Genomic DNA, 15,717 nt, shown 5'->3' with positions numbered 1-15,717 from the left:
ATTTTAGAACATAATTATTTTCTTAGAGCATAGAAAACACGAAAATGGAAGCGTCCGACAAAATAGAAGAAATGTCCATGTCCATGGCCAGGTATCGAGATACTGGCGGCAAGTCCTCTAACGAGGCACAAGCACCGACACATATGTTGCTTTCGATAGCTTGACCGCTCTTTTCCCTGCGGGGAAGGATCGGTTAAGCAAAACGAAACAACATATGTATCAGTGTTTCGTGCCTTCTTAGAGGACTTGTCGATGTCTCGAATTTCGGACCATGAACACTGACTGTATTGCTGAAAAAGATGGTAGAGGAACAAGAGGAGATCCATCCTTTCATGTTCTATTTAGGTAATTCGAGCTCAGTCTAAAACTTTATTTTGTTGGATTGGAACTTTAAACCCTTTATTTTTATCATTGAAATTAATTTTGTTTGATTTTTATCTTATAGAAAAAGGCGGGATTGGAGTAATCCCATCATTGAGGATAAAAATACCCAATCATCCATTTTATTAATTGTGCAAAGTAAACGCCTCCTAAAGTTCAATCTCACAACTTCACATCTTCATCCGATGACACAATTTCATTTTTGCTAATTTTAATTATTTGTACATTTAGCAAGACAAATCCTGTTTTTAGTATTTAGTTTTTAATAATTTGTTTAAAGCATTTAAAAGATTGAGCCAAGTTTTATCTTGCTAAAAAAAATAATTAAAAATAAGCAAAATAAATTTTAATTAATTTATTAGTAAAATAAAAAGAAAGGCATATATGATCCGTCGCTTAGAAGGAAGAGAAAGAGATTGAAAATTAATCACTCAAATTAGTATTCCCACAATTGAATTCCTCATCCCATCAAACTACCCTTTGACTACACGAAAGTTGGGAGTTGCCAAGCTCTGTAATTCTTGGCTGACGTTGGATGACTCAACTCGAACATGAATGGATGGCTCTCCTTGTAATTCCTCTTGTTCCTCTACTATGTTTTTCAAAGACACAACCGCTGATTCACTGCAATCCCACACTTGAATTGATTTGAGGTTTGGTATTTCTCCAATTTCTGAAGGGAACTCCTCCAACGACTCCACGAACCAGAGATGAAGTTGCTCAAGGCGTGGCAAGCAGGAGCCCTCTAACGTCCAACATTCCATATCCCTACAGTCGTACAATCTCAAGTATTTGAGGCTGGGGAATTGGCCTTCAACTATTTCCCATCTGCGTCTTGCAAACTGCCCATAACTCAGTTTGAGCTTCTCAAGAAGTGGTAATGAACCTATCTTTTCCAGAATTTCCTCCAAATGCGGGAAGCTATCTCCACAATAAAGATACAGCTTCTTGAGTGAGTGCGGAAAGCTAATACTCTGCAGATACTCTTCACTTCCAAATGAAATAATGCACGTAAAGCTTTCCAGCTTACTCAGACATTGAAGATAGCTGAGGCACTTCACTCTGCACAATATTACTTCATCCTCGTATCTTATTTTCAGTCTCTTGATATTGGGAATTCTCTTAACCATTTCTTCATTCAAGTTGAAATCAAGCACTCCTTTGAGCGTCTCTAGATTCTCCATCATAACATCACTATGCCCGCTCCGAGGATCTGGGAGATACATTCGTCGATATTCGAACTCGACATGCTTAAGCTGATGCATTTTCCAAATTTCTACTGGTGCAGTCGTAGGGTCACCGTCACAAGTAACAATTAGTGTGTGTAGATTCCAGAGCAGACTAATTGAAGAAGGGATATGAAACCCCTCACGAAATCTAGCCCAAAGGTACCTCAAGTTCACCATTTGAAACACATTTTCTTCTAAATACGTACTGGAATACTTATCTGTAGTCAATGTCCTCAAAAATCTAAAATTTAGCAATTTTTCTGGCACTGTATTACCATGACATATGAAAGAACAAGCACGAGCATCCCTGACTGTCTTATCTGAAATTCCTCTGGGAATAACAATGCGGCGTTGGCTATTTATCCCTCTAGGACAATGTTGCCCTAACACATAATAAAACCTCTGCTTTTCAGCTTCTTGAAATGATACATCTCTAAGCAAATCATGCATTTTGCAGTACTTTATATTCCCAACTGCCCCAAACTCATCAACTAGAATGAGGTTTCTATCGACTAGCTCCTTCAGATACTCCTTGGCAATTGTTTTCGAGCTTTTATTGATTATTGGTTTAAGAAAGCCTTCAGAAACCCATAGCCTCATGAGTTGTGCGGTCCTAATTACCTCATCTTCCCCAAACATCCCCATGTACAAAAAACAAGGCTTCAGATAGGCAGGCAAATGGTCATAGCTCAGTTTCAATACTCTCAACCAATATTCATCATTTTCCGAATTCACTATTGAGCTTAAGTTTTTCTCTATGTGCTCCCAATACTCCAATGTAAGTTCGGACTTTGCCAAAAGACCCCCAATCACAACAATCGACAAAGGAAGTCCCTTACACTTCCCCACGATCTTCTTTCCGATTTCCTCGAGTTGAAGAGGAAACACCTCATCCCCAAATACAGTTTTGGAGAACAAACTCCAGCTACAAACATCATCTAAAAATCTCATACCAATGCTGTTAGAGTTTGTCAACTCAGTAGCCAAGTTTGAGAGCCTAGTTGTTACGACTATTCGACTCCCATCATTCTTATCAGGAAAGAAAACCATCATCTTTTCCCACACCTCTACACTCCACATATCATCCAATATTATGAGATACTTGCTCCTAGACAGTAAATACTTGCGTAATTTCACTCCTAAATCTTCCTCACTCAGATCACTCCTCAAATCTCCACTCACTTGGTGAAGAACTTGTCTAAGTGTTTCTTTAACATTATAAGTTTGAGAAATTGTAGTCCATGCACGAATATCAAAATACTCCTTAACAAGGGCATGCTCAAATATATGTCGGGCAAGAGTGGTCTTACCAATCCCGCCCATCCCTGTGATTGGGATGATTTGGCGGTTACGGTTCCCTCCAGTGAGCCGATCCAAGAGTTGAAGTTGCACGTCATCAAAGCCCACCATCATGCTTTCCTTCACTGTAGAAGAAGACGTCAATGAGCCAGCTCGAGTCGAGGAGACTTTTCTCTGCAGCTGAGCTTCAGGTGAAGTCTCCATGGCTTCCTTCTTGATCACATTCATTTCTTCAATCACTTGCTGTAGATCTTCATAGAAGTCGATGCAACTGACTTCCTCTCTAGAATTCACTTCTTCAGCCGCATGAGCTGCATCTACAACATAGCCTTGGAGAAATTCCTGCAAGAAGGTAATTTATAATTTGAGTTAGAGATTCATTTCTTCAATCGCTTGTCGTAGATCTTGATAGAAGTTGATGAAACTGACTTCATTGGGACTAGATCTAACCAGTTTAATCACGTTCACAATATGTGATTCGATAACATCTTCAACAGCATGAGCTGCATCTGCGATACGCATCTCCAGCGGATCAGCTTCATCTCCATCGGCAACAGGGGACTTATAACTTTCAAGAAATTCCTGCAAAAAGTTAAGAATTTGAGTGAGAGATTTAACTTGTTGTTTGTCGATAGAAATTGGAGGGGAATGGTGATGTTCGATCGTATCGATGATATGCATAAGAGAAACCAAGGCTGCATATGCCGCCATGATCCAAGGAAAAACAGTGTATATTTTTCTGAGAAAGAATTTGATAGAATCAGAGTTTAGGTTCAGCAAAAACAATGTGTAAAATGGGTATATATATCTCCTCTTCTCAATTATTATCAGAAACATTATGTGTGCAGCTTTTCATCCACCTTTCAGAATCACATTAATGCCAAACAGCTAAGATAAGAGAAGACTTGTCGGTTGACCCTACAGTTTACTAGTCTCCTATCACATTCTGCTAATTATGCTAATTATGAAATAATGACTATGCTAATTATGAAATAATGGAGCTAAAGAGTAGCAAGCTACAATTGAATTTTTTTTAGGTAGGTGATCATTTAGTGTAGCATGCATTATGCTATACTTAAATGTGCATAATAATAAGATTCAAAATAAAACCTTTTGGAATATGATTTGTCTTCTCGCAGTGCACTACTTAAAAAAAAATGCGGGCAATGTCCAATGATCCAATCCTCCTACAGCTGAGAAACATTAAATTACATGTAAATTTAAATAAGAACACTATGATGTAAACGTATTCCAACCATTCTGAATCAAGTTCAATAAAAATTATTAATATGAAATTTTACACCACCTTAACCTAAATTACCATTTTTGTTGTCCGGCTTACTCATAGCATGAAACTTAGGAAGCTAACACTCACTCAATCTCATTTGATTATCTCATATAGTTTGGGAAATATATACTAGTATAAAATTATGATATAGAGCTTCATTCTCAACTTTTTTTTCAATGAAATCCATGAACATGTATAGAGAAATAAAGGTTACTTTTGCTTTTTGGATCCAACCGAAGAAATAAAGGTTATTATTATCCCTATCAAAGCTATTGAATATTATTGACAGCTCAAAGACACAATCAAGATATGTTGTAGGGTTAAACATATGCAAATTACTTGACATGAAAAACACCTCAAGAAAATGATGCACTCCAAAAAGGCATAGGTCGCCAACCTCACATCAACTTTTCATGAAATTTCATCAAATAAAAACTTATACAAAAAGACAATCTATTTTAACTCTCAACAAAAAATTAACATATAACTGTAAAAAAATGTTGAGATTATTATAGTTGGAACTGTATCCCCAATTTATTTTGATCAAACAAAATTATTTAAAGAACAATTCATATAAATAACATTTCATATACTATGATTATAAATAATGTAAAATAATAATTATGATGTAAAGTGATTTCCCGTCGAATTTCGACGAGTTATAAACTAGTTTCATATAAATTGGTTTTTGGAGATGATCCTCATCGGCCACTCTTTTTAGCGCGCTTTCCTTGCCCTTTCTTGGTGGCCCCTTTAGGCGACGCTTCAACATTTCAAGCCTATTCAGTTGCCTGCCACGATCAACCAAGTTAGAATTGCAGTATTTTGGATCCAAACAAATGATCAAGATCTTATTCTTTTTTAGATGGAGTCTACAAACTGATTGAGCATTCTACAAAAACAAGATGGACTATTTAAGTTTCCTTATCACATTTTAAGACAACTATTTTATAATTCTATTTGCCAAGTAATCTAACCAGAAGAACACTATCATAGCAACTTTTTTAATGTTTGTGTGGAGTGTTGGCCCAATTCTCATTAAATTCCCTTAGCCCAAACCCAAGCCCACCTTCCCTTTAAAGTTTCTCCAAGCCCAAGCTCATCCCCTTTTATACCCAACCTCCCCTCAGCCAAACCCTAAATCCCTTTCTTCCCTTGCGCCGCTCTGATCTCACTCTCTCTCCCATCTGCGCCTCTCCATTTTCCCTCCGCCGCCCGTCTCCTCGTTTTTCCATCCGTCTTCAATTCCCTTTTCCCCTTTCCCGATACCTTTTCCCCCTATTAATCTGGTCCTAATTCTTCACAGTAAGGTGAAGGTCTTCAGGCAATTTCTTGAGAAGGCTCTGCTACTCCTTCTGTGAGATTTCTCTCCTGTGTGTGAACGAGGCCTTCCCTTACTGTGAGAGTTGTCACCGGATTCCTGATTGGTGATACTCTGGTTGATTGTGAAGCCATCGGAATCCTGCCCATCGGATTCCTGCTGTTGGTGGCTGCCCAACTGAGATCTGAGTGCCGATCTGTTCTCCCTGTTCCCTTGAAGCCTTGATCATTGAGCTGCCGGAAGAAGCCGAGTCTACTGTGGGAAAATCTGAGCCAAAGTGTCCCGAGGACACATTTTCCCACTTCGATCTACTCTGAACGTTCCTGTTGTGTTTTTCTTTTGGTTTTCACTTTGGGATCCTGTTTACTTGCTGTGTTTCTGGTGCTCTGCAGGTGCAGAGAAGTGGTGCAGAGAAGTAGTGCAGAGTAGAGGGATCATTTCCAGAGGGATCATCTCCAGCGGGGCCGAGTCCGTTGCAGCGAAGGTGTGAATCCTCTGGCGCCAGCGAAGTCAAGGCAGACCAGAGCAGAGGGATTAAGTCTCCAGTCCATCAGAGTAGTCTTGCCAGACCAGAGGAGGCGTTTCTCTGCTGACCAGAGGAGTCCGAAGTGACGGAGAAGAATCAGACGAGGAACCTTGGCACTAGAGTGTTGAGTGAAGGCGGCAGGACGGTCGGGAACCAAGAGGTGAACCTCCGGCTAGGCGAAGATACCTAACAGTGGTATCAGAGCCACGGGGACCTAGCCGGGGCATCCTCCGACCGCACCTCCTTCACCCCGCCGCCCGTTGGCTGCGCCGATTCGCTCCCGACGAGCAAGGATTGAGGTAAGTCTGGACTTTCCCCTACCTGGGAATCCAGCTCTGGTAAATTGGCTGAATCACTGAAACTCCTAGTTCTAGGGTTGGTGTTGCCTGCTGCTTTTCTTTTTGCATGTTTTGTTTGGTCTTGGTATCTTGCGATCCTGACCTGTGTGTGCTTCCGCTTGCTGCCTTGTATCTCGATAAAACCCTGGCATTCAAAGCCAAGAGAGGTTCTCCCTTGCATTTGGTCCAGTTCGTCTGGATTCTCCTTTAAAGGAGTCTCCTCGTGCGAGTACCCTGGAAATCAAGGGAGAAAGGGGGTTATCTAGATTGGTTGTGTGTGACTTGTTGTTTCTTTGCTGCTTCTGCTGTTTGTTTTGTTCTTTCTGGTGTTTCTTTTCTCCTTTGAAAAACTCTCTTGGATTGAGAGTTTTACCCTTCTCTGGACTCAGACGGTCCTCTTGGAACTTCTTGGAGGGACCAGCGTGAAACCTTGCTCAACAGATCAATCTATGCTGAGATTTGGGCTCTTCCCTGCTCCTTAACTCCAGTTGTTTCCCCCTTGAGGTCCCTGTGACCTTTGCTGTGGTGTTGCCTGCTCTGTGTCTTGTTGGTGTGTTCAAGCCCTGTTTACATCTGCATACATCATGAACAACTTGCATATGGTGCCATTCAATGGCAGGGATGATTTTCAAGATTGGAAAACCAAAATATAGTGCATTTTAGTCAAAGAAAAGGTCAATAAAGCACTGCTATGTAAAATTGACAAGTCTGTCAGTGATGAAAAACTGCATGATATGAATGATAATGCTAGGGCCACCATCTTGTTAAATCTGAGCAGTTCTGTGGTTAGGAAAGTGTCTCATCACTCATGTGCTAAGGATTTATGGGATGATTTGAACTCCATTTACTCCACTTCTTCTGAAGAGTCTGCATGGTCTTTACAAAATCAATTTATGAATTTTCAAATGGATCCTTCAAAGAATGTTGATTCAAACCTTGATGATTTTCACAAACTGTTGCATGATTTGAAAATTGCTGGTGATGACAATATTGAGAAGTATGCCCCTCAGATTTTGTTGAGTTCTATTCCTGAGTCCTTTTCTGAAGTAAAGTCAGCTTTAAAATATGGTGGGTCTAAGGTTTCTTGTGAAATGATTATCAATGGTCTTAAGACCAAAGAAAATGAACTTAAACTGCAAAAACCCAAGTCTCTTCAGGGTGAGGTTATGTATGTGAATAAGGATAATCAAAGAAACCCTCATCATCATTTTTCTAAGGGCCAGAAGTCTGATCATCATAAAAATGCTGCTCCAAATGAACAGAGGGAAGATAATAGGTTTGATCATAATCAGAATCAAAATAGGAATCAGAATCCTGATCAGAAACCTAGGAAAGTGTGTTGGAATTGTGGAAAACCTGGGCATTTCATAAATAGGTGCAAGTTGCCTAAAAAGAATAAGAACTTTGTTCTTAATGAGCCTAAACAGCATGCAAATAATGTTTTTGAAGAAGATGGTGTCTATATGGTCCATGACTATGATTTTCAGTTCATAAATTACTCAAATGCTGTGTCTAAATCTGTTAGTTCAAATGAGTGGCTGATTGACTCTGGTTGTACCTTTCATGTGACCCCCTTTGAGCATATGTTCCAAAACCTTCAGTTGGTCAAGTCTGGGCATGTTTCTTTGGCTGATGGTCAAAGTTGTGATATCTTGGGTAAGGGAGATGTCTGCTTGAAATTTGAAAATGGGAGTCTACTTACCTTGAATGATGTTAGATTTGTGCCAAACTTGAAATTTAGCCTGCTTTCAGTGTCTAAAATTGCTGATAAAATGCTAAATGGTTCTGTGAACTACTTGAGATTTCAATTTGAAAAGGACTCTATGCTTTACTTTACTGCTCCAAGAAAGGGAGACTTGTATGCTGTATGTGCTGAGTCAGTTCCTTTACCTGTTGCTAATGTGGTCCATGAGGACAAATCTGCACTCTGGCATGCTAGATTAGGACACATGAGTAACAAAGGCATGGAAATTCTGAAAAAGACTGGTGTGTTTGGTAATGATAAAGTTTCTGAGCTTCCTTTCTGTGAACCATGTGTGATGGGAAAACATCATAAGTCTGCTTTTCCAGTTTCTGTTCCTTATCCTAGGAAGCATGTTAGCACTGAGATTCTTGAATACCTGCATGCTGATGTCTGGGGTCCTGCAAAAGTACCCACTCATGGTGGAAACTTGTATTTCTTATCTGTTATTGATGATTTTTCAAGAAAAACTTGGGTCTTTTTAATGAAAAACAAATCTGATGTGTTTGGAAAATTGTCTACATGGGCTACACAGATTCAAAATAAAACTGGAAAAAGGATTAAATGCATTAGGACAGATAATGGTCTTGAATTCTGTAATCATGCTATGGATAACTGGTGCATTGAGTCTGGTATCATGAGGCATAAGTCTGTTCCTTACACTCCACAGCAAAATGGAGTGGTTGAAAGGATGAATAGAACTCTCCTTGAGAGAGTTAGGAGCATGCTTGTTGCATCTGGTTTGTCTAAACACTTTTGGGGTGAGGCCATCATGACTGCTGTGTATTTGATCAACAGATCTCCTTCTGTTCCCTTACTTGGCAAACTACCTGAATCTGTGTTTTATGATAAACCTATCTGTTTAAAGCATTTGAAAGTTTTTGGGTGTGCTGCATATGTTCATCAAAATGTTGGGAAACTAGAACCTAGGGCTAAGAAAGGCATATTCCTTGGTTATCCCGAAGGGGTAAAAGGCTACAGGTTGTGGGATAGGTCAGTTCCTGGATTCAAAACTTGTGTGAGCAGAGATGTGTCCTTCAATGAGTTTAATTTTCCTTGTTTACTTGAATCCTCACACTCTGCTACTCCAAGTGAGGTGGAGAAAATGCATGTCTATGACTACAACAGATATGAGTTTATGTTTACCCCACCCATGGATCCTCCTGAGGTGGACACTCTGCCCAATGATCCTCATACTGAGCATGCTGAAACTGACCCCACTCCCAACCCTGAACTCAACATTGATCCCACCAACCCTGCACCTCCTGAGAATAACCCTTTGAATGACTATCAACTTGCTAGGGACAGAGAAAGAAGGAATATCAGACCTCCTGCTCGGTTTGATGATTATAACTTGTCTTTGTATGCTTTCAATGTGTTCAACAATGTGGATTACTCTGAACCCTGCACTTATTCTGATGCTGTTAACTCTGCTGAGTCTGATAAGTGGTTGACTGCTATGAATTCTGAAATGAAGTCTCTGCATGATAATGAAACTTGGATTTTAGTCAAGAAGCCTGAGGACTGTTCTGTTGTTGAGTGTAAATGGTTATTTAAGGTCAAGCATGAAACTGATAACATTAGATACAAGGCTAGACTTGTAGCTAAAGGCTTTACACAAAAAGAAGGCATTGATTACAATGAGATATTTGCACCTGTTGTTAAGTTCACTACTGTGCGCATTATGCTTGCCTTGTGTGCTCACTTTAATCGGGAACTAAAGCAAATGGATGTTACTACTGCCTTTCTTCATGGTGATCTTGAAAATGACATTTATATGAAACAACCTGAGGGTTTTGTGAGTGAGGAGTTTCCTGATCATGTGTGTTTGCTGAAAAAGTCTCTATATGGTCTTAAACAGTCTCCAAGACAATGGAATCTCAAATTTGACAAATGCATGCAGAACTTGAACTTTTCTAGAAGCCAATTTGATCATTGCTTGTATTACTCCAATTCTGAACCTCCTGTGTTTCTGTTATTATATGTGGATGACATGCTTTTACTTGGCCCTTGTCTGCAAACCATTGAAAATGTGCAGAAGAAATTGTGTGAAAATTTTGACATGAAAAATCTTGGTGATGCCAAGAAAATTTTGGGCATGAGCATAGAAAGAAATAGGGAGAAATCCACATTACTGCTGCATCAGAGTGATTATGTGAAACAAGTACTATTGAAATTCAACATGGAAAATAGCAGATCTGTCAATGTGCCTCTTGGCTCTCATTTTGAATTGAGTAAAAAGCAATGTCCTAAAACTGATCTTGAACTTGAAGAAATGAGAAACATTCCTTATGCAAATGCTATAGGCTCTGTCATGTACTTGATGATTAGTACTAGGCCAGATATTGCTTATGCTGTTTCTTGTTTGAGTAGATACATGGCAAATCCTGGTGTTCCTCACTGGGAAGCTTTGAAATGGTTGCTCAGATATTTGAAGTCTACTATGTATTATGGTCTGAACTTTTCTAAAGCCCAAGATGGTATTAAATGTGTTGGATATGTTGATTCTAACTATGCAAATGATAGGGATAGCAGGAAGTCCTCTACTTCTTATGTGTTTACTTTGTGTGATGCCTGCATTAGTTGGAAATCCCAATTGCAAAACATTGTTGCCTTGTCTACTACTGAATCTGAGTATATTGCTGCAACTGAGGCTGTGAAAGAAGCTCTTTGGCTTGATGGTTTGATGTCTGAAATCAGATACATTGATGATAAACCCATTGTTTTCTCTGATAGTCAATCTGCCATTCAATTATGCAAAAACACTGTGTTTCATGATAGAACTAAGCATATTGAAGTCAAATATCACTTCATTAGGGATGTAGTTGAAAAAGGAAATGTGTTGCTTGATAAAATTCCCTCTGAATTCAATCCAGCAGATATGGGCACCAAGTGTCTTCCAGTTGCAAAGCTGGAATCTTGCATGGAAACTTTGAATATTGGTCCTGGTTAATTTCCTTTGTGTCTTTGTGTGATAAGTTAAGCCTCTGTGGCTGCTTATCTCTTCTTTGTCTTTGTTTTTTTTTTTTTTTTTTTTATGAGTGTTGTCTTTGTGCTGCCTGTTGTGTTCTGGTCTGTATGCCTGCTGCTTTCTGTGTTTGTTTTTCTTTTATGTCTCTTTGTTTTCTGTTCGTGTGTGCTTGCCTGGTTCTGCTTTGTCCTTCGTTGTCTGCTCTGTGTGCTCTATTGTGTTTTGTGTGTGGTATATTGAGTCTTCAATGATAACCCTTTTGGGTTTGAGAAATGGTGATTTCCCTTGGGTTGGTCTCTGTGGTTTGAGACTAAGATTAATATGTATAATATTTTTCTCACCCTCTATTGTCTTGTCTTTGTGATAGGATGATAGTAAAAATGGTTGTGATGATAAAGCACAAATCAAAGGCAGGCTCTTCCCTGGTGACTTGATGATCATTGTGCCAAAGGTGGAATGTAGAGTGTTGGCCCAATTCTCATTAAATTCCCTTAGCCCAAACCCAAGCCCACCTTTCCTTTAAAGTTTCTCCAAGCCCAAGCCCATCCCCTTTTATACCCAACCTCCCATCAGCCAAACCCTAAATCCCTTTCTTCCCTTGCGCCGCTCTGATCTCACTCTCTCTCCCATCTGCGCCTCTCCATTTCCCCTCCGCCGCCCGTCTCCTCGTTTTTCCATCCGTCTTCAATTCCCTTTCCCCCTTTCCCGATACCTTTCCCCCTATTAATCTGGTCCTAATTCTTCACAGTAAGGTGAAGGTCTTCAGGCAATTTCTTGAGAAGGCTCTGCTACTCCTTCTGTGAGATTTCTCTCATGTGTGTGAACGAGGCCTTCCCTTACTGTGAGAGTTGTCACCGGATTCCTGACCACCGGATTCCTGATTGGTGATACTCTGGTTGATTGTGAAGCCATCGGAATCCCGCCCATCGGATTCCTGCTGTTGGTGGTTGCCCAACTGAGATCTGAGTGCCGATCTGTTCTCCCTGTTCCCTTGAAGCCTTGATCATTGAGCTGCCGGAAGAAGCCGAGTCTACTGTGGGAAAATCTGAGCCAAAGTGTCCCGAGGACACATTTTCCCACTTCGATCTACTCTGAACGTTCCTGTTGTGTTTTTCTTTTGGTTTTCACTTTGGGATCCTGTTTACTTGCTGTGTTTCTGGTGCTCTGCAGGTGCAGAGAAGTGGTGCAGAGAAGTAGTGCAGAGTAGAGGAGTCGCACTCCAGAGCAGAGGGATCATTTCCAGAGGGATCATCTCCAGCGGGGCCGAGTCCATTGCAGCGAAGGTGTGAATCCTCTGGCGCCAGCGAAGTCAAGGCAGACCAGAGCAGAGGGATTAAGTCTCCAGTCCATCAGAGTAGTCTTGCCAGACCAGAGGAGTCGTTTCTCTGCTGACCAGAGGAGTCCGAAGTGACGGAGAAGAATCAGACGAGGAACCTTGGCACTAGAGTGTTGAGTGAAGGCGGCAGGACGGTCGGGAACCAAGAGGTGAACCTCCGGCTAGGCAAAGATACCCAACAGTTTGGTATAGTAAACATATAGTATTTCTCATATATCATGCCATGCCACTGGTGCTAAATGATAGCAGGCCCATAGAGTTTGAATATGTGGTTGAGAACTTATTAAACAATTAACAACTGTGTGAATGGTGAAAATCCTATCACTTTGTACATTTATTGAACTTAGATTAGGGGTGTAAGTGAGTCGAGCTAGCTCGCGAGCTACTCGGGATCGACTCGAAAATTACTCGAAATCGACTCGGTATAAGTCGAGTCGAGCTCGAGCTCGAGCTACTCGACTAAATATCTAGCCCGAGTTCGAGTTTCATCATACTCGACTCGTTAGGCTCGCGAGCCTAATCGAGCTTTCAATAAAATTACGATTTTATCCCTATACTATAGCATAATTACTAATATAGCTCATAATATATACAATTTGTTGAAGCATGTATGAGACGAGCTTAAACGAGCTCAAGCTCACCGAGCTTAAACGAGCTCGAGCTCGACTAAGATTCAATAATCGAGCCTAACCGAGTCGAGCTCGAGCTCACCGAGTATGCAACCGAGTCGAGCTCGAGCTCAAAAATCTCAAACTCGAACGAGTCGAGCTCGAGCTCGACACATATAGACCGAGTTCGAGATTGAGCTTGTTAATACTCGACTCGACTCATTTACACCCATGTTCGTCTTAGATTTCAGAACTGATAGTATAATTATTTTTCCCATTGGACACATCTCTACTTCTAAATTACCTTGGAAAAAATAGAGTTTAAAATTATTTAAGTCCACTATCTTATAGCGGGTCAATATATTTCGAACTTGCAAAAATATGCCAATTATTTTAATTTTTAGTATTTTTGAGCCACATTTCGGCCCAATTCGGCATTTATAGGCCACATTTTTTGGTCAAAATGTGGCCCAAATAACGTGATTGGATTCAAATGTTGCTCAAGAATGTCGAAATTTTAAATTATTGACCTATTTTTGCAAATCCGAAAAGTATTGGCCTACTTTTGCAAATCGCTCTAAGTTAGTGGCCTTAAATAATTTTAAACTCGGAAAACATATACTATGGTTTAGTCTCCTGATATCAGTCTATAGGTAGAGACTGCAATAAACTTTCTCCAATAAAGAGGCTTAATCCAAATGCCAGTCAAAAACATATACTCCCTCCGTCCCTGAAATGGCTTCCTCTTTGGGGACGGCACGAGTTTTAATAAAAAGTTGTAAAGTGTATTGATAGTGGAGAAAAATTGATATAATTATTATTGAAAGTTGTGAAAAGTGTTATAATTAGTATTGGGAGAGGTGAAAAGTGAAAAGTAAGAATAAATAAAGTATTATTAGTGGTGGGGTAGGTTTCCAAAAATGGAAAGAAAGAAAGATGAAGTTATTTGGGGGACGTCCCAAAATGGAAAAAGAGGAAGTTATTTTAGGGACGGGGAGAGTATTATGATTTTCAACCCTCACCTCCTCTATCATCAATGCAATCAAAATTAAGAAAACGGGTGGAATATTCTTACACTTGTTCCTGAGCATGCATCACACTTTAGGTTAAGAATATGAGCGAAAATCGTAACTCTAGCCTCAGTGACTCCTCTGGTGGCCTCTTCAGCCAGCACTTTCTTCAAGCCTCCTCCTAAGCTGCTCCCAACACTCATCTCCTCAACCTCACAATTTCTGATTTATTCAAAGAAATGGGAAATCTAAAATTACGGGTGATGAAATGGATCTTACAGAATTCATTTACACAAAAAACGCTTAGATTTTTTATATGGACTAGCAAAAGGGGTAACAATAGTCCAAAACTTGAATGAATAAATTGGGCCAAATTCAATTAAAATCGCAGCCCATTTTCTTTTAAAAGTAAATCTGCCAACTAATTAAATAAGGGAGCTCAATCCCAACACGCCCAGCCCAATGAATTAAATAGAAAACAAAATCGTGTCCAGCCGAATAAAAATAAAAACCGGCCCAAATGCTATTGTATACGTCAGCCCAATCAAATAAAAACAAAAGGAAATTGGGCCAGCTAAATGGCCCAAATAGAAGCCCAACCTCAAGCCCCAAATGGAAATTGGATGTATGATTGTTTTGTGGTATTTTGCATGCTGAGTGATTCTTCGCTTAATTGTGAGTGTTTTTGTTGGTGTCAACGATTTCAAATTCATGCTCTACTTATATATGGTAAGTTCACATTTGAGCTTCTAGTTGTATGTCTTTGTTGTATGTCTTTGTTGATGGTTGAAATTGATAGAAAGCCTGTTTTTCTTCTTTGGGGATTTGGCCTGAAATTTTTAAGTACTCGTAGATATATCTTTGGGCAGTTCCTACACAATCAGGGATGAAGACAGGCAGAACTGTGGAGTTGATACTCTTGTAGGTTGTTGGTTCAAGGAATCCCCACAACACTGTGAAGGCTCTCTTCAAGGCTTTAAATGCGGTGAATGGGAGGAATTATATTATATACATTGATATTGTATTTCACCATTGTTTATCCTTTTCCATTGCTCTTTCTTTTGCTCGCAGATTGAAACTCCCAAAGATGTTCAAGAAAAGTTTGGCCGAACTGTGGTTGAATCATATCTACTGTGATAGGTTACATAGGTATGATCTTGATCTTTTCCTTGAATTTCTCTATTTTTGTGGGGAGGTGGTATGTGAGTGGTGAAGATATTTGAATTAATGCACTTAAGATATGATGCCTAAGGGAGTTCACAAAGAAAGAAGGATAAGTTAACTTTCATGTCCTACTTCATTGGACTTGGGGTAATTGCGCCTATATACACGAACATTTAGTGAATTATGGTTTTCCACATGAACTAAAAAATCCGCCTCCAAATACACGACCTTTTAATTGTTCTAATTTTTTGAGCGACTGTCAATTTTCAGCTATTGTGGCTAGTTAAAGTGACAAATTAATACCATCGTGACAAGCTGAAGTAGCGTAGAAATCCAAGTACCTCGTCTAGCACATCAATTGTTTAAACCATGTAGGCATTTCAGGCGTCCACCTGAGCATTAATTTGGGTGCAATTCATAACCGTCTGAAAAATCAGAACAATTGAAAGTTCATGTATTTGGAGGCAAATTTTTTAGTTTATGTGCAAAACTAGAATTGGTTGAA

General features: G+C 39.8%; 3 protein-coding genes across 6 annotated transcripts in view; all 3 read right to left on the bottom strand.

Moving 5' to 3' along the window:
* LOC131016908 (uncharacterized) overlaps positions 1-15,717 on the bottom strand; it is a 1,184,262-nt gene that overhangs the window by 461,912 nt on the left and 706,633 nt on the right. The window lies entirely within an intron of this gene.
* The window catches only part of LOC131016813 (putative late blight resistance protein homolog R1C-3), a 101,932-nt gene that overhangs the window by 7,441 nt on the left and 78,774 nt on the right, over positions 1-15,717 (bottom strand). Inside the window, exons 1-2 of one of the 4 annotated variants that reach the window (XM_057945559.1) lie at positions 3,339-3,738; positions 796-3,251 (exon numbers count right to left, since the gene is read on the bottom strand). In XM_057945559.1, the coding sequence (XP_057801542.1) occupies positions 855-3,251; positions 3,339-3,620 (2,679 nt within the window). In that variant the 5' untranslated portion in view covers positions 3,621-3,738 and the 3' untranslated portion in view covers positions 796-854. Of the gene's footprint in view, positions 1-795; positions 3,252-3,338; positions 3,739-15,717 lie in introns of those variants that run through there. The other 3 variants (XM_057945560.1, XM_057945561.1, XM_057945562.1) reach the window with 3 other exon arrangements.
* The window catches only part of LOC131016824 (putative late blight resistance protein homolog R1C-3), a 95,260-nt gene that overhangs the window by 60,609 nt on the left and 18,934 nt on the right, over positions 1-15,717 (bottom strand). The window lies entirely within an intron of this gene.

Source organism: Salvia miltiorrhiza, chromosome 3 (assembly GCF_028751815.1).
Source record: "Salvia miltiorrhiza cultivar Shanhuang (shh) chromosome 3, IMPLAD_Smil_shh, whole genome shotgun sequence".
NCBI classification, from domain to species: Eukaryota; Viridiplantae; Streptophyta; class Magnoliopsida; order Lamiales; family Lamiaceae; genus Salvia; species Salvia miltiorrhiza.
This window is presented reverse-complemented; position numbering and strand designations above follow the sequence as displayed.